The 25,268-nt window shown below is 45.1% G+C and overlaps 1 protein-coding gene and 1 pseudogene across 1 annotated transcript in view; one reads left to right on the plus strand and one right to left on the minus strand.

Annotated features, from left to right (window-relative positions):
* Nucleotides 1-25,268, plus strand: part of TSGA10 (testis specific 10) — an 80,747-nt gene that overhangs the window by 22,872 nt on the left and 32,607 nt on the right. The window contains exons 9-14 of the mRNA XM_024213484.1: nucleotides 3,158-3,309; nucleotides 5,199-5,314; nucleotides 10,672-10,826; nucleotides 18,935-18,990; nucleotides 22,818-22,986; nucleotides 24,819-24,929. Of these exons, the coding sequence (XP_024069252.1) occupies nucleotides 3,158-3,309; nucleotides 5,199-5,314; nucleotides 10,672-10,826; nucleotides 18,935-18,990; nucleotides 22,818-22,986; nucleotides 24,819-24,929 (759 nt within the window). The remainder of the gene's footprint in view (nucleotides 1-3,157; nucleotides 3,310-5,198; nucleotides 5,315-10,671; nucleotides 10,827-18,934; nucleotides 18,991-22,817; nucleotides 22,987-24,818; nucleotides 24,930-25,268) is intronic.
* On the minus strand, nucleotides 23,649-24,294 carry LOC112116007 (annotated as a pseudogene).

Raw genomic sequence — 25,268 nt, forward strand, 5'->3', positions numbered from 1 at the left:
TATATATACACACATACAGAGAGCATGAACAGGTGGGAGTTGTCTTACCAACTTTGAGAGGCCAATTAAGTAAGAGAAAAAAAACTTTTGAAGTGATAATCAAGGTAGCCAAGTACAGACACTTTGATAAGAAGCAAGTGTGAGAATACTTACAAGGGGAGATAGATTCAATGTTTGTAATGGCTCAGCCATTCCCAATCCCTGTTTAGCCCTGAGTTGATTGTGTCTAGTTTGCATATCAATTCCAGCTCAGCAGTCTCTCGTTGGAGTCTGTTTTTGAAGTTTTTCTGTTTTAAGATAGCCACCCGCAGGTCTGTCATAGAATGGCCAGACAGGTTAAAGTGTTCTCCCACTGGTTTTTGAGTATTATGATTCCTGATGTCAGATTTGTGTCCATTAATTCTTTTGCGTAGAGACTGTCCGGTTTGGCCAATGTACATGGCAGAGGGGCATTGCTGGCACATGATGGCATATATCACATTGGTAGATGTGCAGGTGAACGAGCCCCTGATGGTATGGCTGATGTGATTAGGCCCTATGATGGTGTCACTTGAATAGATATGTGGACAGAGTTGGCATCGGGCTTTGTTACAAGGATAGGTTCCTGGGTCAGTGTTTTTGTTCAGTGATGTGTGGTTGCTGGTGAGTATTTGCTTTAGGTTGGGGGGTTGTCTGTAAGCAAGGACAGGTCTGTCTCCCAAGATCTGTGAGAGTAAAGGATCATCTTTCAGGATAGGTTGTAGATCTCTAATGATGCGCTGGAGAGGTTTTAGTTGGGGGCTGAAGGTGACAGCTAGTGGTGTTCTGTTATTTTCTTTGTTGGCCCTGTCTTGTAGGAGGTGACTTCTGGGTACTCGTCTGGCTCTGTCAATCTGTTTTTTCACTTCAGCAGGTGGGTATTGTAGTTTTAAGAATGCTTGATAGAGATCTTGTAGGTGCTTGTCTCTATCTGAGGGATTGGAGCAAATGCGGTTATATCTTAGAGCTTGGCTGTAGACAATGGATCGTGTGGTGTGTCCTGGATGGAAGCTGGAGGCATGTAGGTAAGTGTAGCGGTCAGTAGGTTTCCGGTACAGGGTGGTATTTATGTGACCATCGCTTATTAGCACAGTAGTGTCCAGGAAATGGACCGCTTGTGTGGATTGATCTAGGCTGAGGTTGATGGTAGGATGGAAATTATTGAAATCATGGTGGAATTCCTCAAGGGCTTCTTTTCCATGGGTCCAGATGATGAAGATGTGAACTCCAGGAAGAGACCTCACCCCTCGTTTGGTCAGGGCTCTGGCCAGTCGAAACCCTCATCAGGCCAGAAGCAGGCCCTTTGAAGGTGCGAACGAGAACCGCGCACCAGTACAAAGACTGGATCCATCCTGCCTTACCTTTTCATCCCATGCAACGCAACAGGAAGTGCCAGCAGTTTTGCTCCTTCCTGAATCACAGCCTCCATCGCGGATGCATTCCACCTTCCTTGGGGGGACCACCTCCTCTATGCGTTTCCTCCCTTCTCTCTCGTTCACAAGGTGCTCCTCAAAGTTCAGAGGCCTCAGTGATATTGATAGACCCAGCCTGGCCCCATCAACATTGGTACACATCTCTCCTGGAAATGTCCGTGGAAGCCCTAATCACATTGCCCCTCTTCCCAGACTTGATAACTCAGGATCATGGGCGTCTCCAGCACCCGAACCTCAAGTCATTGCACCTCACGGTGTGGTAGCTCCATGGCTTGAACCCGATGGAGCTCTTCTGTTCGGACCCGGTCATAGAAATCCTCCTTGGCAATAGGAAACCCTCCACTAGGGCTACCTACCTGGCCAAATGGAAGAGATTTTCAATCTGGTCAGTGCAACATCATCTGTCTCCGACGCTCATGTCTATTTCCCTTATACTAGACTACCTTCTCCATCTTAAGCAGAAGGGGCTGTCCATGTCATCAATAAAGGTTCACTTGGCCTCCATCTCTGCCTTCCATCCAGGTGGAAAGGGCTGGTCTGTCTTTGCCAACCCTATGGTCAACCATTTCCTGAAAGGTCTCGACAGGCTATATCCGCATGTCCGACAGCCGGTCCTGGCCTGGAACCTCAATCTGGTGCCACCCTTAGAACCGCTGGCAACATGCTCTCTGCTTTACCTCTCGTACAAGGTGGTGTTTCTGGTAGTTATAACCTCAGCCAGGAGCGCTCAAGGCCTTAACATCAGAGCCTCCTTACACCGTGTTCTACAAGGACATGGTTCAGCTCAGACCCCAGCCAGCATTCCTCCCTAGGGTTGTCTCCCAATTTTAAGTCAACCAGGACATTTCTCTCACAGTTTTCTACCCTAAACTGCACACAAGCAGCAGGGAACAAAGACTTCACTTGCTAGACGTTCACCAGGCATTAGTCTTTTACATTGAGCGAACCAAATCATTCCGGAAGTCCGTTCAGTTGTTCATTGTGGTAGCAGACAGAATGAAAGGGCTTCCAGTCTCCTCCCAAAGGATTTTGTCATGGATCACGTCCTGCATCTGGGAATGCCACGACCTGGTGAAGGTACCTGCGCATCCGCTCACAGCACACTCCACCAGGGCACAGGCTTCATCAGCAGCGTTCCTGGCACATGTTCCAACCCAGGAAATATGCAGAGTGGCGATGTGATCCTCTGTTCATACATTCATATCGCATTATGCCATTACCCAGCAGGCCGGAGACGATGCAGCCTTTGGTAAGCAGTGCTGCAGTCAGCGAACATTTAAGCTCCGACCCTGCCTCCAAATTTAGGCTTGGGAATCACCTAATTGGAATTGACATGAGCAGTCACTCGAAGAAGAAAAAACAGTTACCTTCTCATAAAAGTTGTTATTTGAGAGGTGTTGCTCATGTCCATTCCAATACCCACCTTCCTACCCCTCTGTCAGAGTAGCAGGCAAGAAGGAACTGAGAGGGTGGCAGGTTGGCAGGGCCCTATATCGAGTGCCATGAAGGCATGACCCCAGGGGGTGTCCAGGCCAACTCTACGGATAATACTAGGAGGAAAATCTTCCATCTGTCGTGCACGCGTGCGCACACACACCTAATTGGAATGGACATGAGCAACGCATCTTGAAGAACAACAGTTACAAGAAGGTTAGTAACTTTTTTTTCCCGGCAGTTCTTAATGTCTAGTCATTTTACTCCTATAGCTTGACAGTGAACGTTTGGAACAAATATCAAAGATAGCACTGATGAAAGAGACCATAGATTCTGTGGAAATGGAGATGAAAATATTGGCAAGAAGGGCACTGGATTCAGAAAGTGAGCTCAGCAGACAAAAAGCAGAATGTGCTTCACTAAGGTAAATAAAAGCATATACATAAAAACTACTGCAATTATAAAATAAGCATATATCCACTGTTTTGTCAAAGCTATTCTGTTTGTTTAAAGGAGAAGGAGCTTGTGACAGACTGTTCTCATGAGGGGCCCTCAGATTTGTAATCAGCTCTTCTCCCTTCCCCAGCCTTCACCTTCGTCTGATATAGCCTAGGTTTGTTGACCTTCAGAGCATGCTGCAAGGCATATCTATTTTCTCTGGCTTTTGCAAAAGGTGAAATTTGATGGGGATTGAGGTTTATGTGGGGTTAGGGATTTTTCTAGGAGTGTTTAAGGGTTACATTTTGTTGGATATTGTCAGCAGCTAATTTTATATTTAAGTTTTGTAACTCCCTTAAGACCTTTCTTTACTTCTATAAATTGAAGTAAATACAGAAACAAACATACATTTCATGTAATAGCCAGGTTTCAGCCTCCTCAAGCTGTCCTCTCTCTGTCCTTGAGAGAGGCTCCAAGAGGAGGAAATGATATTGGAGCTTCTTTCAAGGACTGGAGCTACCAGCCTGACTGAAACTTCTAGCCACTACTAAGAGCCACTAGTGGGACAAGAGCCATGAGCCACCCTCAGGAGAGGACTACAGGGAAGAAGGCAAGTTAGGCAGCATGTGCAGGAGGGAAGAGGGGAATCAGGTGGCAAGGGAGAAAGATCAACAAAAGGGAAGCATGTGCAGAGAATTGGGGAAGAAGAGGACAAGGTGGCACAGAAGCATGTACAGGAGAGAGGGGAACACATTGGAAGGAAAGATCTTGTGATTCTTTTCCAAGACGGTAAAAAATCTACTCCCCTTAAACATACTTCAGATACATGTCTACTGTTACTTACAAGTAATTGCTGTAGTTGCCATGTGAATGTTGCACTGTTACAAATAGATCTATGATGGACAGGAGAGCTGCTCCACAGAATTGTGAATGCGAGTGGGGCTGGCCCATGATACACTCTCTCTCTTTTAAGATGTGGCCCAATATTATGAAAACATCTGAGAAACCCTGCTCTAAAGTTACTGCTACTTCCTGTTAGTATCTCAGCTTCATGAGCACCATAAAAAAAAATCTGTTTGTTTATCTTAATTTCAATTATTTTTAAGATTGTTCTTGTTATACCTTCAAAGTAGCACTAATAGCTCTTTCCAGTTCCAAAGCACAGTATGAGCAGGTATAAGCTTCACTATCTAGCTCAGGGGTCGGCAACCTTTCAGAAGTGGTGTGCTGAGTCTTCATTTATTCACTCTAATTTAAGGTTTCGCGTGCCAGTAATACATTTTAATATTTTTAGAAGGTCTCTTTCTGTAAGTCTATAATATATAACTAACCTATTGTTGTATGTAAAGTAAATAAGGTTTTTAAAATGTTTAAGAAGCTTCATTTAAAATTAAATTAAAATGCAGAGCCCCCCGGACCGGTGGCCAGGACCCGGGCAGTGTGAGTGCCACTGAAAATCAGCTTGCGTGCCGCCTTCGGCACACGTGCCATAGGTTGCCTATCCCTGATCTAGCTCTATCAGTGCATCTCAGTCATGATTTATAACAGTTTGTAACTTTGCCCATCCCAGTCTTAGGCATTGTCTAATCAGAGCTTATAGTTGATTAAAAGCTTTTTTTATCTTATTCTAATCCTTTGAGCTGTCCAGTCTCTCAAAACACCTCTAATTCTGTGGGATTCTTCACAGGAATAGACCAGCGTTCATAATTAAAGATAGACTAAGATAAATGTTGGTGCAATATCCGAGATTACTTGAAATATCTCAAGAAATGCTGATTTACTTAACTTTGGCAGTTGTGGTGACATTACAGAATGTGAGAAAAGCCATATTAATATACGTTTGCATTAAAGCTGTCACTCTTAATACTTCTACAGCTTATTAAATGAAAAGACAGAACAGAGTCTTTCAGAGACGCAGCGACATCTTGCTAAAAAAAAATATGAATTACAGCTTACCCAGGAGAAAATTATGGTTTTGGATGAAAAAATTGGTGAGTTAGATATTTAGTTAAAATTAATGGTAGTATTGCTTTCTCTTCCTCACTTCTTCCACGTTATATAAAAAGTAATGTTTAATCAACTATTTTATTTTATTTTATACTATTTTAAGTGTTCCAGTAGTACAAAGGCAAAACAATTAATTCGTCACCAGAAATTCAAAATTAAAATAGTTTTATATTTTATGGCTAGAGGAAAGCACATGGGTACATCAAAAAAATTTTTTCTTACTTTCATCAACAAAAAGCAAATAACTTATTTTCTGTTTTTAGAAGGTTTTTTCTCCCTATCTCAGACCAGCATAATTAAGATGGTTATCAATAAAGTTATTCCTGATAAACTACTCATATTATTAGTTGAACAATAAGTTTTGTTACCCATTTGATTTGTTTGGGCTCATCAGTAATATTTGCTTAACAAACTGTAGCTCCCAATCCTGCAAGGTGCTGAGATGGGGTGTTGTAAAAATAAATTAATGTTTGAAGCACTCGAATACTGTAGTGATGAGCGCCATAGAAAAACTCAGGGGGAAATTAATAACAATTTCTTCAAAGCAGAGTATGAATAGTATGCAGTAATTCAGTCTTGGGAGCACAAGTTGTTCAACAAGGAGAAAACAAATACTGAATAGCAGCTCACTGAGTGAGCACCCCTTATTCTGTACACTGAATGAGGCAGGGGAAAAACTGTAATAATATAACTAAATGATGTATGATAATATGTATGCATAAGGAGACTGAACTAAAGTAGCACAGGCAACCTTAATTCTGGTCTGTCATAACTTTTGACTTACTTCTGGGGGAATTCTGTGCCTTGCGGGGGTGCAGAATTCATTTCTTGGCTCCCTCGCAGAAAAATGGGACAGCAAAGAAATCTGTGGGGAATACACGCCCCTTCAGCAGCAGCCTAGGCATGTCTGATGGGAGCAGCTGGCAGCAGAGAGCAGATCACCGCAGGGGAGAGGAGGGATGCTGGGCATGCGTCCATGAAAAGACATTCAGGGGGTGGGGCTGAGCACCTGTCTGCGTGCGAATGGGTGAGAGAGACTCACTGTTCGTTGCTGTTGCTGCATCCTGGGCTTGGAGACATAGGGCTGTGTGAAGCAGGCTCTGTCCCTCAGGCAGAGCAAAAATGTAACAACTAAACAGGCAGGCTGCTAATCAGGGGTGAAAGTAACTTAAAGGACTTACCGGTACTCTGGAGTCCTGAGCAGGGGTGTGGCCTCAACCGGAAGAGGCGGGGCCTTTAAATACCCGGGGGTCCCCACAGCAGTCGGAGCCCCGGGCCCTTTAAATCACCGCCAGAGCCCTACTGCTGCTAACCCAGGGCTCCGGCAGCAGGGCTCGGGAGGCGATTTAAAGGGCCCGGGGCTCCAGCCACTGCAAGGAGCCCCGGGCCCTTTAAATCGCCAGCCTGGGGAAGCCGGTCCAGTCCAGCACGGCGTACTGGCTCTTGCCGGTACGCCATACCGGACCGGCTTACTTTCACCTCTGCTGCTAATGTTCCCATTCTTAGTCAATTAAGGCTCCTTTACCTTGCCAGAGTGGTGTAAAGGAGACTTATTTTAAATGACAGTAATGTAATCCTCAGCTAGGAAGGTCAAAGTGCTTTCTTGCTTTTTTTCCTTTGCCAGAGAGGCACAATTGGGTTAGATTACAGCTCAGGATCTATTTTACTTATCCATTAAAAAAAATGCAGGACAATGATTAGCAAAACTGTACGACTTTCTTGTGTGGAAGTCTGAGCAATTTAAAGTGACATTCTACTTTACAGAACACCAAAATAAAAGTAATGTAATTTAAATGAAAATTCAGGATTATAACTGGAATTCAGGGTCTTGGTTACCAAGTATTTGTAACTTAACTTTCATGTGTTTAGGAAATGCTGAACAGTTATTGTGATTTTTTTTTCTGTATGGTAATTTAAATAAATTACCAAAATAAGTGGAACTGATGTGATTATATTGCATTATTTTGACAAATAAAATGTGCAGAATTTTGCATTTTTTGGTGCAGAAATTTGCATTTTTTGGCGCAGAATTCCCCCAGGAGTATTGAGTGCTTGACTTTGCAGCCTCAATACTTTTCTTTTTAATTTAGTTGCCTTGTGTGTAATACATATGCATGTAGGCATTCATTGTGTCAAAAACATTTCATTAGTTATTTCTTAACTACTAAAACTTTTGATAATTTCTCACAAGTTATAGATAGAGCATGATCTATGTTTGCTTTACATAGAGTACGTATGTATGTGTGTAGCTGCACTGCAGCTGCGAGCGTGCTTTCCAGAACTAATAGAGAGACACATGCTAGCTCTGCTCTAGTTAGCACGCTAAAAATAGTAGTGTGGACCCAGTAGCACAGGAGGTGGTCTGGGCTAGCCACCTGAGTACATACCCAGGGGGTCTGGTGTGATTGTATTTGGCCAGCTAGCCCATGCTGCCGTGGCCACACTGCTATTTTTAGAGACTAACTTGAGCAGCATTTGTCTATCTGCTGGGACGCATGCTCCCATCTGCAGTGTAGACTTACCCTTAGTGTCATATAATTCAGTTACAGCCTACTAAAAGTGTCTTGCAGTATTTACATGACATTTTATTATTAATTTGTTAATTTTCTTTAGTCATTCTGAATACTCTTGTGTGGAATACTCAGTGTCCTTTTTTGGTTTATAATTAGCATTTATAGATCTTTCTCTCTTAAGTAAACGCCTTTCTCTTAACATAACAGAGAAGACCAATGTTTTGCGCATGGACAAGAAAGTTTAATAATACCCAGCTTTACATATTGTAATTTGCACTCCATTTTGCTCTGTTGTTTTAAACCTATTTCCTAGGCACTTCAATTTACATTATTGAGTTATTATAATTATTGTCTTAATAGTCTTAATATTTGCAATTAACAAAACACCCTAAAAGGGGGTAAATTTGCATCGAGTCTTTAGTAGCTTAGGCCCTGATCCAGCAAAGCACTCAAGCACAGGCTTTAAGCATGCGAGTAGTCCAAAAGAACATAAGAATGGCCGTACTGGGTCAGACCAAAGGTGCATCTAGCCCAGTATCCTGTCTACCGACAGTGGCCAATGCCAGGTGCTCCAGAGGGAGTGAACCTAACAGGTAATGATCAAGTGATCTCTCTCCTGCCATCCATCTCCACCCTCTGACAAACAGCCTAGGGATACCATTCCTTACCCATCCTGGCTAATAGCCATTAATGGACTTAACCTCCATGAATTTATCCAGTTCTCTTTTAAATGCTGTTATAGTCCTAGCCTTCACAACCTCCTCAGGTAAGGAGTTCCACAAGTTGACTGTGCGCTGTGTGAAGAAGAACTTCCTTTTATTTGTTTTAACCTGCTGCCTATTAATTTCATTTGGTGACCCCTAGTTCTTGTATTATGGGAATAAGTAAATAACTTTTCCTTATCTACTTTCTCCACATCACTCATAATTTTACATACCTCTATCATATCCCCCCTTAGTCTCCTCTTTTCCAGGCTGAAAAGTCCTAGCCTCTTTAATCTCTCCTCATATGGGACCCTCCCAAACCCCTAATCATTTTAGTTGCCCTTCTCTGAACCTTTTCTAGTGCCAGTATATCTTTTTTGAGATGAGGAGACCACATCTCTACTAAGTATTCAAGATGCGAGCGTACCATTGATTTTATATAAGGGCAATAATATATTCTCCGGCTTATTCTCGATCCCCTTTTTAATGATTCCTAACATCCTGTTGGCTTTTTTGACCGCCTCTGCACACTGCGTGGACATCTTCAGAGAACTAGCCACGATGACTCCAAGATCTTTTCCTGATTTGTTGTAGCTAAATTAGCCCCCATTATATTGTGTATATATAGTTGGGGTTATTCCTATGTGCATTACTTTACATTTATCCACATTAAATTTCATTTGCCATTTTGTTGCCCAATCACTTAGTTTTGTGAGATCTTTTTGAAGTTCTTCACAGTCTGCTTTGGTCTTAACTATCTTGAGCAGTTTAGTATCATCTGCAAACTTTGCCACCTCACTTTTTACCCCTTTCTCCAGATCATTTATGAATAAGTTGAATAGGATTGGTCCTAGGACTGACCCTTGGGGAACACCACTAGTTAGCCCTCTCCATTCTGAGAATTTACCATTAATTCCTATCCTTTGTTCCCTGTCTTTTAACCAGTTCTCAATCCGTGAAAGGACCTTCCCTTTTATCCCATGACAACTTAATTTACGTAAGAGCCTTTGGTGAGGGACCTTGTCAAAGGCTTTCTGGAAATCTAAGTACACTATGTCCACTGGATCCCCCTTGTTCACATGTTTGTTGACCCCTTCAAAGAACTCTAATAGATTAGTAAGACACAATTTCCCTTTAGAGAAACCATGTTGACTTTTGCCCAACAATTTATGTTCTTCTATGTGTCTGACAATTTTATTCTTTACTATTGTTTCGACTAATTTGCCCGGTACCGACGTTAGACTTACCGGTCTGTAATTGCCGGGATCACCTCTAGAGCCCTTTTTAAATATTGGCGTTACATTAGCTATCTTCCAGTCGTTGGGTACAGAAGCCGATTTAAAGGACAGGTTACAAACCCTAGTTAATAGTTCCGCAATTTCACATTTGAGTTCTTTCAGAACTCTTGGGTGAATGCCATCTGGTCCCGGTGACTTGTTAATGTTAAGTTTATCAATTAATTCCAAAACCACCTTTCGTGACACTTCAATCTGTGACAATTCCTCAGATTTGTCACCTACAAAAGCCGGCTCAGGTTTGGGAATCTCCCTAACATCCTCAGCCGTGAAGACTGAAGCAAAGAATTCGTTTAGTTTCTCCGCAATGACTTTATCGTCTTTAAGCGCTCCTTTTCTATCTCTATCATCGAGGGGCCCCACTGGTTGTTTAGCAGGCTTCCTGCTTCTGATGTACTTAAAAAACATTTTGTTATTACCTTTTGAGTTTTTGGCTAGCCATTCTTCAAAGTCCTCTTTGACTTTTCTTATTACATTTTTACACTTAATTTGGCAGTGTTTATGCTCCTTTCTATTTTCCTAGCTAGGATTTGACTTCCACTTTTTAAAGGAAGTCTTTTTATCTCTTACTGCTTCTTTTACATGGTTGTTAAGCCACGGTGGCTCTTTTTTAGTTTTTTTACCGTGTTTCTTAATTTGGGGTATACATTGGTGTCCCATTGACATTAGTGGGACTATTTCTGTCCCTATCATCATGCTTCAGTGCTTTGCTGGTTCTTGGCCTTAGTTGTGTTTTCTTGTGGTTTAGAAGTGTATCAAGCTATGTGAAATGGAAAATAATTATTTTAAATTGAGTTAATAAAAATGAGGCCTTTATGATTATGTGCAGATAACTTTTCGAAACAAAACCTTGCACAACAACAAGAAGTCCATATTCTCAAAGAAACTATTGCTGAGCTGGATACAGAAAAGGACTCTTTACAAGAATGTGTGGATGAAAAAAATGAGAAAATTTCTTCCTTTCAAGAAACCCTGGCAATGAAAGTATGTTCTTGCAAGTAAATTTCTATATAATTTATTATTGATTCATTAGTTTTAAAACATTTTTTATAATAGTTATATATGCAAAGAACCCTTTAGGACCCCCCACCTCATCATTGGGATCCTCAAAAGTGCTCAGTGTTAGCTAAATTCTGCTCCCATTAAAGTCCATAAAAAACTCCCATTGACTTCAATAGCAACTGAGTTAGGCCAGCGTTGAGCTCCCCATTCTTAGTGTTTTGTACAGTCTAATTTTAAAAATGCCAAGAGATGGGATTTTCACCACTTTCCTTGGGTGAAGCAGACTAACAGGCTAATAAGTTTCACATTCAGAAACTTTTTCTTGAAATTCAGACTTTATTTTCTCTTCTAGGGCCCATTTATGTAACAAATACAACCAAATTGGTGATGTGTAGTTACAACTTTGTTATCCCTTGAAATGGTTACCGTATATTTCCAGTTTGTAGTACAAATGGGCCCTTCACAGGGCTCAAGCATTCAACATCTCCCCTTGGGGTGTGTCTTTACTGCAGTCCAAGGTGTGATTGCAACCCAGGTAGATATACCCATGCCAGCATTGCTAAAAGTAGCAGTGTAGATGTGTCAGCAATGCAAGTAGGTACCCAGAATTCTTCTTCGAGTGGAGTCCCTGTGGGTGCTCGACTTTAGGTGATTGTGCGCCCTGCGACTCTAGTCAGAGAATTTCGACCGCACTACCTGGCTGGGCCGCACATGTGCTCTCCCCGCCTCACACCTGCAGCGGCAATTAACTAGTGATGTGTGGCTCCTCCCCCGCCCCCGTTCCTTCTCAATCTCCCGTGGTCTGAGTCGGAGCTCAAGCAGCGTGTGTACTCACTTTACCTCAGATTTAGTTTAGTCAAGTAGTTTAGTGCAGTTAGGTTAGTTGGTTAAGAACCTTTTATTTCTTTTTCTCCTCATTTTAAAAAAAAAATCAAAACCTTTTTTTCCTTTCGTCCCCTTAAGGCACATTAATTTTCCTCAGAATGCCAGGGTCACTTGGCTTTAAACGCTGCCTCTCCTGTTGTGAGGCAATTCTGCTTTCTGACAGACGCTTGCAATGTGTTTGGTGCCTGGGGGAAACTCATGTGCCCCAGAAGTCCACCCATTGCCGTCCACAATCTTAAGACATGGACTAGGAAAGCGAGGGACCTTAAACTGAAATTTATCCTATTGGAGAAGTCCCTCTGTCCTGCCTCAGGCCCGAGCTAACAAACTTCTCCTGCCGCCCTATCACCATAGGCGGCTTCCGACAGACCCCTCTCCTTCACACCACAAGAAAGGGACCTGTCTCCTAAAGTACTTGGAAAGAGGAGAACTAACACAAACCCTACCAAGACCATGTCAAAGAGGGAACGTTCCCCACTTCTGTCCACTAGATCGGTACCAACCACCCCGCAGCTTAGTACCTTTGAGTCAGCAAGGACCTCCGGTACTGGTGGTACCGTCACAGCCGCAGACCCTAAGCGGGCAGGCTCTAAGAAGAAGGGCAGGCAGAAGACCGCCTCCTCCATTCGGCACAGGCAGCACAGAAAAAGTGCTTGGTATGGAGCAACTCTGCAGTACAAAAGGCAACAGCACCACCTGCTGGTCCTATGTTGAATAGCACACACACTGCACCACACATTGCCACACTGTCTGTCAGCTCCTTTCCTACCCGTACCACAAGGTCCCCTATTCTCTGTACCACTTTTCACACAGGTACCTCAAATGGTACCACAGCCTCAACAGTTCCTTGCTCTGAAGGATCTGAAAATTGCCCCGGTACCGGAATCACTTCTCTTCAGTTCCAATACTGCTTCGGTACTTTCACTACTGCTCACTCCGCCAACTAGAGCCGCTTCTCCTTTCTCTAGTGAGGAGGAGGAAGGGGAGGCTCTCTCCTCCCAACACTCTTCACCTATGCAAGGCAGAGTTCAGTCCGCACATCAGGAGTATCCTAAGCCTCCGCCAGGGTCTGAATTGCAAGGGTGGTATGGTCACCCCTTGGGGCCCCCACCTATGCCCTTACCACCTCAATGGGCATTCTGGGACCCAGGGGCAGCTTATAGACAGTTTTACCCCAAACCCCTAAGTGGCACTGCGAGGTACATAGGCACTCTTCACCAAGATCCACAGTGCCACCAGCTGCCCCTCCCGAACAGAGCCTTGAGGAGACGGAAGAAGTTTTAGCTCAGGAGGCAGCTCCTGCCACTTGCACTTCATTCTCACCAGATGAGACTGTTATGCCCCTTACGCCTATTGCTGGAGATGATTTCAGGAATTTCCAGGAACTCTTCAAAAGAATAGCGACGATGCTCCAGATAACCCTAGAGGAAGTCTGAGTCACATCCACGAGCTCTTGGACATACTCCACATGTCCACCTCCTCCAAGATTGCCCTTTCGATTAACTTAGCAATCATGGAACGCACTGCAAATATCTGGCAGACCCTTGCTGCCATCCCGGCCACATGTAAGAGAGTGGACAAAAAATATTACATCCCTTCAAAAGGGATGGAATTTCTATTCATACACCCTCAGACAAATTAATTGGCAATCAATGCAGTTAACGAATGGGGCAAAGAGCATTACTCTAGAACCACCCCTTATGATAAAGAGTGGAAAAGACTGGACTTACTTGGTCGCAAGGCGTATTAATCAGCGACACCACTTCTGGATTGCCAATTATGAAGCCCTTATGGCGAAGTATGACCATATAAACTATTCAAAATTTTCTGACTTTATTGACTACATACTAGATGACAAAAGAGTAGTTTATATCGTTCATTTCTGAGAGCCATTTCTTAGCTAGAACTGCCCTCCAAGCCTCTTTTGGACTCTGCTGACACAGCAGCAAGGACCATTGCCACCTCCATAGTAATGCACCGAGCCTCTTGACTTCATCTGTCAGGCTTCCCTAGGGAGGTCCAAGCCACTGTGGAGAACCTTCTGTCGAGGGTCCAAAACTGTTCGCCGCCAAGACCGACAAGTTGCTCCATTCGTTGAAAGATTTGAGGGCCACGATCAGGTCTCTTGGCATCTGTACACCTGCAACAAAACACAAACGAGGCAGGTATTATACATCACAGCGCCCCAGACAGGCCCCATACACACAGCAACCGAGACAATACGATAACCAGAGGCACAGACAGAGACCACCCAGACGCAGACTAAGCTCCTCCCAAGCCACCACAGCTTAACAATCAACCTCTAAACAGCAGATTTGAAGGTTTGGTCAAGGGCTTGCCAGACCTCCCCCAACTTTTGCTGCCAACGCTACCTCCCACCAACCATCCCTTTATCAATTGTCTAACACCGTTCTAACCAAACTGGTGAACCATCACCTCCAACAGATGTGTACTGGAAATCATCAAGACTGGCTATGCCATCCAGTTCCTCTTCATCTCTTCTACCCACCCTGCCTCCCCGTCCTCCTTCAGGGACCCCTATTATGAGCCCCTCCTGAGACAGGAAGTGGAGCATCTCCTACAAATGGGCGTGGTAGAGCCAGTTCCGGTACATCACAGAGGGAAGGGCTTCTATTCCCATTATTTTTTAACCTGAAAGAAGTCTGGAGGATGGAGACCCGTCTTCAATCTCAGGAAGCTAAATAAATTCGTCAGAACACAACAATTCAGGATGGTTACGTTAGCTACAATCATTCCAGCACTGGAGCAAAGGGATTGGTTTGCAGACCCCGACCTGCAAGATGCATATTTTTACATTACTATACGCCCTACACACAGGAAATTTCTTCGGTTCGTACTGGGACAGGACCATTTCCAATATACAGTACTATCCTCCACGGCTCCTTGAGCATTTTCTAAAGTCCTTGCTCTGGAAGCAGCTCACCTTCGCAAGCACGGGGTCATGATATACCCCTACTTAGATGACTGTCTAATCAAGGCTCACACTTGGGCAGAAGCCGTCGCAGCCATGCACCAGACAATGTCGTTCTTCACCAGTCTCGGTCTACAAATAAATATCCAAAAGTCCACATTAATGCCTGTCCAGAAACTGGACTTTATCATTGTGCACCTAAATTCTCTAGAAACACCCGCATCATTACCTTTTCAGAGATTCACCACTCTAACGAACCTCATCAATACCTCAGTGCACAGCCCAAGGATATTGGCCAGGACCGGTCTTCAGCTACTAGGTCACATGGTGGTGACCACATACATGGTGAAACATGCCAAGCTGCACATGCACTGCTTGCAGAGTTGGCTCAAGACAGTGTTCATGGCACATAAACACAATTTGAATAAAATTCTGAGTATGCCAATGAAGGTCAAGGACTCGCTACAATGGTGGACTCACCCGCACAACATCTACACAGGTGTCCCTTTCCTTCAGCCTCCTCCCGAATTGATAATCACAATGGATGCCTCTCTACTGGGGTGGGGGTGCCCACCTACGCAAGCTTACAGTACGGAGAAGATGGTCTCTTTCCAAATCAACACTCCACATCAATGTACTGGAACTTCACGCAGTTCACAATCCCTGTGCACACTCCATGCCTCTGATCAAAGACAAAAACATACAGATCATGACGGACAATGTAACCTGCATGTTCCACATAAACGGGGAGGAGCAAGATCCCACTTCCTATGTACGGAGGCCATAAAATTCTGGACATGGTGCATACAACACAATGTCACCATATCAACCACCTCCCTGCCTCGGTCTCAGAATATCATGGCCGACGCATTAAGTCAAAGGTTCACGAACGACCACAAGCGGGAAATCAACACCTGCGTGATCCAGTCATATTTCAACTATGGGAGTTCCCTGCAATAGACCTATATGCCAGAAAAACCCAGCAAATGTCCAGCTTTTTCCTTCAGAGTGGGACTGGGATCAGGATCCAGCGGCAACGCATTTTTTCATTTCACGGCACGCACCCCTCCTGTATGCTTTTCCTCCCACCCCATTGCTGTCCAGGGTCCTGGACAAGATCAGAATCGATCAAGCCAAAGTCATTCTGATAGCACCAGCATGGCCCAGACAAACCTGGTACCCATACCTGAAACAGATGTCATCATGCCCCCCACGTCTCTTCCTGCTTCTTCCAAATGTCCACTCTCAGGACACGGGTCAGACTCTGCTTCCAAACCTGGGGTCACTCCATCTCACAGCCTGGCTCCTCAATGATTCCAGGGCGAGGAGACAACTTGTTCTGAGGACATTAAAGACATCCTGCTAAACAGCAGAAGGCCCACTACACCGGCTGCGTACCTCCACAAACAGAAGAGATTCCACATGTGGTGCCTAAATAAACAAATCAGCACCACCACCTCTACCATACCAGTGGTCCTGGACTACATGCTCTACCTTAAGAAAGACGTCCTTTTAATGATTTCACTGCGGGTGCATCGGGAAGCCATTACAACATTCCATGACAAAGTGGACGGCGTTTCAGTCTTTGCTCACCCAGTTACCAAAAGATTCCTCCAGGGAGTTTGCAACCTCTATCCAGAGCCCCAGTGCCCCCATAGGACCTGACTTTAGTGCTTCGATCTCTCACAATTGCCCCATTCGAACCTTTGGCCACGTGTTCTCTTCTACATCTTTCCTTGAAGGTGGCCTTCCTAGTTGCCATCATGTCTGCGAGACGTGGGAGAAATTGGTGCTCTTATGGCTGGACCATCCTATACAGTTTTTTTTCCAAAAACAAGGTCAGTGACCTCACCCCAAATTTTTGCCGAAAGTCCCTTCTTCCTTCCACATCAATCAACCTATCCATCTTCCCACGTTCTTCCCTAAACCTCACAAGGACAGGCAAGAAGCAATTTTCCATGCCCTGGACGTCAGAAGGGTGCTAGTTCTTTATCTTGAATGGATCAGATTGTTCAGGAAAACTCCTAGATTGTTCCTTTCCACCATGGACCACTCCAAAGGCAAACCCATTTCTAAGCACAGACTTTCCAGATGGATTTCAGATTGCATTCAGCTCTGTTACCAACAACATGACCTATAACCCCCGTCATGTGTTAGAACACACTCCACATGGTCTTATCGTCCATTCAGACCTAACTCCGAAGCCCCTCCTTTCCTCTGAGGGGCACTGCTCTACAGTCACCTAAAATGGAGCACCCACAGGGACTCCACTCGGGGGGGGGGGGCGGGGAAAGAGGATTGCTCACATAGTGCAGTAACTGAGGTTCTTCAAGATGTGAGTCCCTGTAGGTGCTCCACTACCCTCCCCTCTACTTCAGAGTTGTAAGTAAGTCCTCTGCGATAGAGAGAGAGAACTGGGTGGGGGTGGGGGAGCTGCACAGCACTAGTTAATTGCCGTTGCAGGCGCGAGACAGGGAGAGCGTATGTGCGGCCCAGCCAGGTACTGCTGTCGAAATTCTCCAACTATAGGTGCAGGGCGCACAATCACCTAAAGTGGAGCACCCACAGAGACTCACATCTCGAAGAACCTCAGTTACTGCAGAAGGTGAGTAACCCTCTCTTCCAGGTGGGGCAATGAACCCCGTCCCCCCGCATCTACACTGTTACTTTTAGCAATGCTAGTCTCAGGTAAAGCTCACATGAGTATGTGTGAACTACAATTACATACCCTCAGTTTTATGTAACCAAGTACTACATATTTATCTCTTTTAAATTTTCCTTCTAACTCTTTCCAGCACCATGATCATTTTATTGCTGTCTTCTAAACTCCCTCCAGTTCTGGACACTTAAATATATGGAGATATACCTATCTCATAGAACTGGAAGGGACCCTGAAAGGTCATCGAGTCCCACCCCCTGCCTTCACTAGCAGGACCAAGTACTGATTTTGCCCCAGATCCCTAAGTGGCCCCCTCAAGGATTGAACTCACAACCCTGGGTTTAGGAGGCCAATGCTCAAACCACTGAGCTATCCCTCCCCCCAAAAAGATGGGATTGACTAGCTGAACACTTAATTCCTGCTTTGTTTATACCAGAGCCATATAGAAAGGGTCTATTTCCTCCCTCTCCCATGAATTGTGCCTTTGTTTATTCAGCCCAAAATTGCATTGCTCTCTTTTATTGCAGTTGGCTCTGAATAACAACATCCTTTGCACCCTAAGGGCTTGTCTATATGAGAAAATTGCACTGGTTTAATTTAAGGTATGAATTTAAACTGATTTAATTAAAACTGGTGCAGACCTCTGTGTGAACACTCTTATTTCAGTTTTGACGTGTTCAGTTTAGTTTAAGTTGATTTGGCATCAGTTTAACCTAAATTGAAATAAATCACTCTTAAAGTATAATAAAGTTGTCTACACAGGGATTTGCACCAGTTTTAACTAAATCATTTTAAGTATGTTCAGTAGCTTGCAGAATGGTCTGTAAGCTAACAGCATAGGCAACAACTTTCCTGACATTAAAGCTTTATGAAAAAGAATTGTTCATTTAAGAATTGTTTCTCTTTGAAGAGAATGGGGCCCCTGAATCATCAATGAATTTGTACCAGTGAATCAGCATGCAAGGTCATCATGTTTTGCTCCAGTATGGGAAAGTGTCTCCATCCAGTTTTGGGTCCTCTTTCCAAGCCTCCTCTTTCTGCAGCAAAATGAAATTGATTTGATTATTGTTGGTATCCCTGCTTTCCGGGCTGTCAGCAGAATTAAATGGCAGCAGTAAAAGCTGACACTCTAGTTAGTTTTCATTTAGCTGCACTATAGGAAAGCTATGAGAAGATAGTGCTAATTGTCAGCAGTCTTAGGAAGACAGCACTGTGTCTGCTAGCATTTGGTTCACATTCAGGAGATTATCTTTGTAACCATGGAGGATGAAGAAATGTAAGTTCTAAAAAAAAAAAAAAAAAAAAAAAAGTTTAGATTCTGCAGAAGTTAATATTATTGGTTCCTCCACTCCCCAGTGGCAAGTTGGTGATTAGACTTTTACAAGTCCTGACCAAGTCACAGTACTGTATACTATTGGCATAGTGATTCTCTATAAAATGTATGGTGAAGTTTTGCAAAACCAGAATGAGTTTCAATGTAGACAATTACATCAAGCACTGAAATACTGAAGAGCTAACTGAGCCAGAAAAGCAGTATTTCTGATTTTGCTCAATCCTTTTCATTTATTAACTGGGGAGAAACAGGTTTACTGAACTTTTTAATCTCTTTTCAAGGAAGAGACCATTTCAGGTTTGAGGGATCTCATTTCTGAGATGGAGCAATCATCAAAGTAAGTCTCAGATTCCAGTTACAACATCATAGAGGTTTTAGTCTGACTACTATAAAATCTGTGAAAATATTGCATTGTTAGCCTAGTGTGGCAAATGGTCAACGCTATTATGGTGGGTCCCGTGCTTTTCCTTTGTGTGATGCGTCAGGGCACCACCTCTTGAACCCTATTCTTGGGCGGTGATGGTTCCGCTAGTGCCCTGATGGGAGAGGGAAAAGGAGTGGGGAAGGGACCTGGTCCCAGCCCAGGGGCCCTATGGACAGTGACTAAGCACTTGAAGCTGTAATTCTTTCTCCTGGGCTAGCTTCTACTCTTTCCCTTCAGCTTCTCAGGCTTCCTGACCTCTCTCCCCTTGGGCAGGGTTTCTCTCGGTCCTCTGCGCCTGGGGAATCACCCTGCTCTGCTTGAGCAGGGTTTCCCTTCCCCTGGTGCTCTGATCCTCTGGTCAACAACAGTACTCCTCCAAACTACAGTCAGCTCTCCTTCCCCTCTCTCATCTGACTGAAGCAGGGCTTTTTATTAGGCCTCTGGCAGGGCCTTAATTGGCTCCAGGTGCTCTAATTAACCTGTAGTAATCTCTCCGCAGTCCACAGGGAATAAGGCTCTGATCATCCTGGGGTTTATATACCTCCCATCTATCACTTTCCTGTGTCGGACCCAGGGTGCCTTTGTTCGATCCTGCATCCGTCTCCTGTGGGAGATGGATCGCAGCTCCCACTTCTTCTACGCCCTGGAGAAAAAGAGGGGGGCGAAAAAGCACATCATGCGCTTCTTGGCGGAGGACGGTGCCCCCCTCACGGATCCGGTGTAGATGCGTAAGAGGACCAGAGCCTTCTACGCCAGCCTCTTCTCCATGGATCCGACCCACTCCAATGACTGCAGGGTGCTTTGGGACAAACTCCCAACAGCCAGCGTGGGCGACTGAGACCGGCTGGAGCTGCCTCTCACTCTGCTCGAGTTCTTGGAAGCCCTCCATCTCATGCCCACCAATAAATCTCCGGGCATGGACGGGCTGACCATGGAGTTCTACTGCATGTTCTGGGATGTCCTTGGCCTGGACCTTGCCATCGTCTGGGCTGAGTCCTTGGGGAGTGGGTTTCCCCTCTCTGTCGTGCAGGTGAGCCAGGCTCACCTTGCTTCCGAAAAGGGGGGAGCTCCGCGACCTTAGAAATTGGCATCCCATCTCGCTCCTCAGCACAGACTATAAGGTCGTGGCGAAGGTCATCTCGCTACGACTGGGGTCCGTGCTGGCGGACGTGGTCCATCCTGACCAGACCTACGCTGTCCCAGGATCTCCTTGAGCTTGGGCGTAGAGATGGTCTGTTGTTCGCCCTCCTGTCTTTGGATCAGGAGAAGGCGTTTGACCGGATGGACCATGGGTATCTCCTGGGCACTCTGTGGGCGTTTGGCTTCAGGCCCCGATTTGTGGGTTTTCTCCAGGTGCTGTACACCTTTGTGGAGTGTTTGGTCAGGCTCAACTGGACCCTGACCAAACCCGTCAGCTTCCGGCGAGGAGTGCGTCAAGGCTGCCCACTGTCAGGCCAGCTGAGCCCTTCCTCCATCTCCTCTGAAAGAGGTTGACAGGGATGGTGCTCCATGAGCCAGAGATGCAGCTGGTCCTGTCAGCGTACGACGATGACATGGTCCTCATGGTCCAGAACCCAGGCGACCTGGTGTGGGTGGAGGCCTGCCAAGCTGTACTCGGCGGCCTCCTCCGCCCGGGTCAACTGGGTCAAGAGCTCTGGCCTGATGGTCGGGTGGCAGGCAAGCTCCCTCCCATCCTCGCTTCAGGCCATTTGGTGGGACGCAGGTCCACTGCTCTATCTCGGCGTTTAATTTTCTGCGCTGGAGAACTGGCACAATTTGGAGGGCAGAGTGGTTGAGCGGTTATGGAGGTGGGCAGGACTGCTCCGGTGCCTCTCCCTTCGGGGAGGGCACTGGTGCTCAATCAGCTAGTCCTGTCCATGCTCTGGCACTGGTTCAACACCCTGTGCTCAGCACTGGGGTTCTTGGCCCAGCTCCAGAAGCTGGTTCTGGAGTTCTTTTGGCCCAGGGCTGCACTGGGTCTCTGCAGGGGTTCTGCATCTTCCCCTGGAGAAGGGAGGACAGGTGTGCGCAGGCACACCAGGTCCACATCTTCCGCCTCCAGGCCCTGCAGACTCCTTTATGGTGCAGATAGCTCGGCGTGGAGTACGTTGGCACACGCCTTGCACCGCTGCCTCCGAGGGCTCCAATATGACTGTCAGCTCTTTTATCTCTATCCGAGAGGTCTTCCGCGAGACCTCTCTGAGCTGCCGGTCTTCTTCCAGGACCTCCTCCGGACCTGGAAGCTGGTTTCAGCTACCAGGTCCGTGGCGGCCACCGAGGGGGCAGATCTTCATCTTCATGTGCAGGTGGCAGTGTCACCCTCAGTGTGCCAGAGGTTGGTCTGGCAGAAGTTACCACAAACAGAGACCTCCTGGACTACGACCGGGGGGACTGGGTGGATCCCTATGCGCTCGGCAGAAGCATGGGGCTCTCCACCCTTGGTACCTCCCGGCGCATACTTTGGGAGGTGGAGGGAGCCTTATTGCCCACTTCTAGGTCTTTCCTCAAGCGGGTCTTGTGAAAGGGTATCCCCCGCCTGCCCCTCACCCCAGGCCCTCCAGATCTCTTCATCAGGCCCCTGCCCCTTGAGCCCTCTCAGCCCCCACCCCTTTGTACCCCGCGCCGGCTGCACGATTTGCAGCTGGTTTGCTTCCGAACCACACCATGGGACCATCTTTACACGGTTGTGCTCCACACTTTTCATTCCTTACACTCGTGTCCCACCCCAACATCAAGCGGCGGCACCTTCTACCAGCTGTAGCAGATGAGGGACCGTGGTGGGCCAGCCTGTATTCCATCTTGGTTCCATGGCCCGCCAGGGACGTTAGCTGACGGCTCCTTCATGGAGCAGTGAGCACGGGCATGTACCTAGTGCGGTTCACCCCTGTTCCCGATGCTTGCCCTTTTTGCGGTGTGAGGGAGACCGTGGCGCATGTCTATCTGCAGTGTGCCAGGTTGCAGCCCCTCTTCCAGCACCTCCAGAAACCTCTTGTTGAGGTTCTGGCTGCACTTTTCCCTGCACCTGTTTGTTTATGCACACCCCATCCATGGCCCCATGAAGTCGAGGGACCTCCTCGTCAACCTCCTCCTAGCTATGGCCAAGGTGGCCATTTATAACACCAGGCAGAGGAGGTTGGCTGAGGGGGGGCTCTGCAACTGTGGGGCCTGTTTTCATTCCTTTATCCGTTCACGCATCCGGGCAGAGTTCCTCTGGGTGGTGTCTGCTAGCTCCTTTGGACACTTTTGAGGAGCAGTGGGCACTGTCCAGGGTTCTCTGCTCAGTGTCCCCTTCCGGTTCCCTAGTTTTGGCCCTTTGACCCCCACACCTGTTCCTGTTTTGTTTTTTCGTTGTCCCCTGTATTTAGTTGAGTTGGGTTCCGTAGCTCCTCCCCAGGCTGGGGAAGGGGCCTTTAGCAGAGGGTGAGCTTGTGCCCACCCACTTCCCAGCACCCAATAAGATCACTCTTCCTGTGGGATGTGGAGCTACTTTAAAAAAAAATCACTCTCCTGCTGCTCTTTGGCCCTGCTGTATCACACTAGCCACTGAAATCTAAATGTGTTAACAAATAAATTATTATTAGTTTATTACCTTATTAAATGTGACTTGCTATTTTATACCTGCTTTTGTTTAATGTTTATTTGTAAACTCTTTGACTCCTTGGAAATATATCACTCTTGTTAGGCTAATTATTATTGTTATATTGAAATATTTATTACATCCTGCCTTATTTGCTGCATAGACAGTCTACTGAAGCTCTATGCATCTGTGAGGAGGATATCTCCAGATTGCGTCAACAACTGGATGAAACCAATGATGATCTTGCTCAGACTGGCAGGGACAGAGAATCATTAGCTCAGGAGAATGACAGGTTGCAGGAGCAACTTCATAGAGTTAAGAAGGAAAATCAGGTATATCTATGTACAGAAACCTAGGCTGAAAGGTAAAATTGCATATTTCCCAAAGTGTTGCATGTAATTTCTGTGCTATTATATGCAAAAGAACTAAACTCAGATCTGCTGATTGGTTTCTAATCTCAGCTCTGTCCTGTCTGTCCTGTTTTCTCCTATACCTCATCTGCAAGTGGTGTGAAATAAGTTTCTAGGTCAGGGATTCTCAATTTTTTTCATAGGGTGGATCACAGAAAGGTAACTTGAGGCGCCACTACACCAATTGCGTACATGGAAAAGTAATATTAAGAAAGTATTTGGTATTTTAGTTGCCTTTAAGGTGACAAACGTTTTGTCCTTTTAAAAATAAGTATTACACTGTCATCTTTCTTTCCCTCCCAAGTGTTCTGTTCCTTTAGCTCCTCTTCTCTCTTGCACATGCTTGTCTCATGTATGGTCATCTTCTCCCCTGTTGCCTGGTTGTCCTCTTTGCTCTGCAGATGCTTTCCTGCAACTTGGTTCACTGTTCTGGGTATGTTGCCCAGTCACCTGGTGTTCTCTTCTCTCTGATGTCTTGAACGTTTTATTCTTTTCTCTTGTTGAGATTCTTTCTTTTTATTTACAATATTTATATCCCTAGGAACAGAGCCCAACCTATGTGCATGTCTGTCTCTCCAGGAAGCTCAGTTATCCTCCTCTTCATCAGCATTTTGTTCCTCCTCCTCCATCCGATCATCATCATCATCATCATCCTCCTCCTCCTCTTTGCTCTTGTCTTGTTCCTCAAAGTCTGCCTTCTTGTTTTTGTCTTTCCTTGCTTCTTTCTTGCCTTTTTGCTCACGCCTGTAAACTTCCAATGATTCCTTTAAAGGAGCTATGAATCTCTGGAACTCCATTTCCTCCATGGCTGAGAGGACATCTCCAGCATTCAGTGTTTTCCTCTTCCCCTTCACTGCAAAGTTATTTTTGCTTGTGCTAGATAGTTTTGATAGATAGGAGCTGAAGGAGGCTCCTGTTTCCTCTTCTCTTCTTAAGTAGCAGTGGTTTAATGTAGGCCTAATCTGCCCACAGAAATTGCATTGATTTAAATATATTTCCAAATTGATTTTGTTAAATTAGTGCAACCCCTCCTTCTGTGGACATTCTTAAACGGCTGTGTTATTAGTGTTGTTAATTGGTGTAATTTCTGTGTGTAGACCAACTGACAGACAGCAAAGCTTGCTGCTCCTTCTTGTTTCTAGTTACTTTTACAGGGCTCCAGGTTTTTCTTTGCAGTGATGAGTCAGGATGCCTGTGGAAGCAGTTGGAAGTAAGGAAGAAAGCCAGCATTGTGTAATCGGTCAACTTTTATTGGACCAGCAGGAAGTGCTTTGAGGCTTTAATCATTTTGCTCTTGCCCTATGGAACAGTTTCATCCTGGACTGTCTCTCACAAATAAATCAGAACCTTTTAAAATCCTATCAAAGAGCTGACCTCTTCTCCCCTACCTTTTTGCTGAAGAGCTTTAGCACCAGTTACCTCTGCTCCTTTTTATAAATAATTGTTTTTGTCTTAGTTGGCTAATGTATGTTTTTTGCAGAATGTTGTTTTGTAACAGATTCAAATATTCTCTTAAACTTTTTATAAAAGTTAATCTGTGAAGATTAACTAGAAGTCTAATCATCATGTTAATATTTTTCTGATATGTGTTTGCACAGCTGAAATGTTTGAGTTTATAATTTTTTTGCAACTTTTAATCATAAAAAACTATGCATCAAAGCAATATTCACTATTTACCTGCTAGTAAAATGGAATAAGAAACTAAAGGCATAAAGAGTGTTAACCTTGTGGAAAAACTATATCTTTCTTCACAGATTCTACACCAAAAACTTGCAAAGTGTCATAATGAGCTTGATGATATGAAGTTGAAAGCGCAGGATTCAAGCTCAGATATTGCCAGACTGAAGAGCACATTGAATTCTATAGTAAGTGTTTGTATGTAGGTGAGACAGATAGAAAAAGCTATATGGGTAACAAAAGCTGAGTTGCAGTTTTACTTCTTTTGCATTAGGCAAGCAAGGAAGAAGTGTACTTTACTCTTTTTTTGTGGTTCGGGTTTTTTTCAAAGTTCATAAGATGGGGTACTGTATGATGCAGGGACTGGGTGTCTTGTATCTCCAGGTCATTGGTTTAATACCAGATTGGATCAATAGTGACTGAAATGTAGCATCTAATCACTGTCCAGGGACTTTTGCGAATGCTTGAACTCAATCATCTGTGTGCTCCCATGGTATTCTTTGCCTCCATTGTTTTGAGGAGTGCTG

This window comes from Terrapene carolina, unplaced genomic scaffold (genome assembly GCF_002925995.2).
Source record: "Terrapene carolina triunguis isolate 2854851 unplaced genomic scaffold, T_m_triunguis-2.0 Scaffold21, whole genome shotgun sequence".
Classification (NCBI taxonomy): Eukaryota; Metazoa; Chordata; order Testudines; family Emydidae; genus Terrapene; species Terrapene triunguis.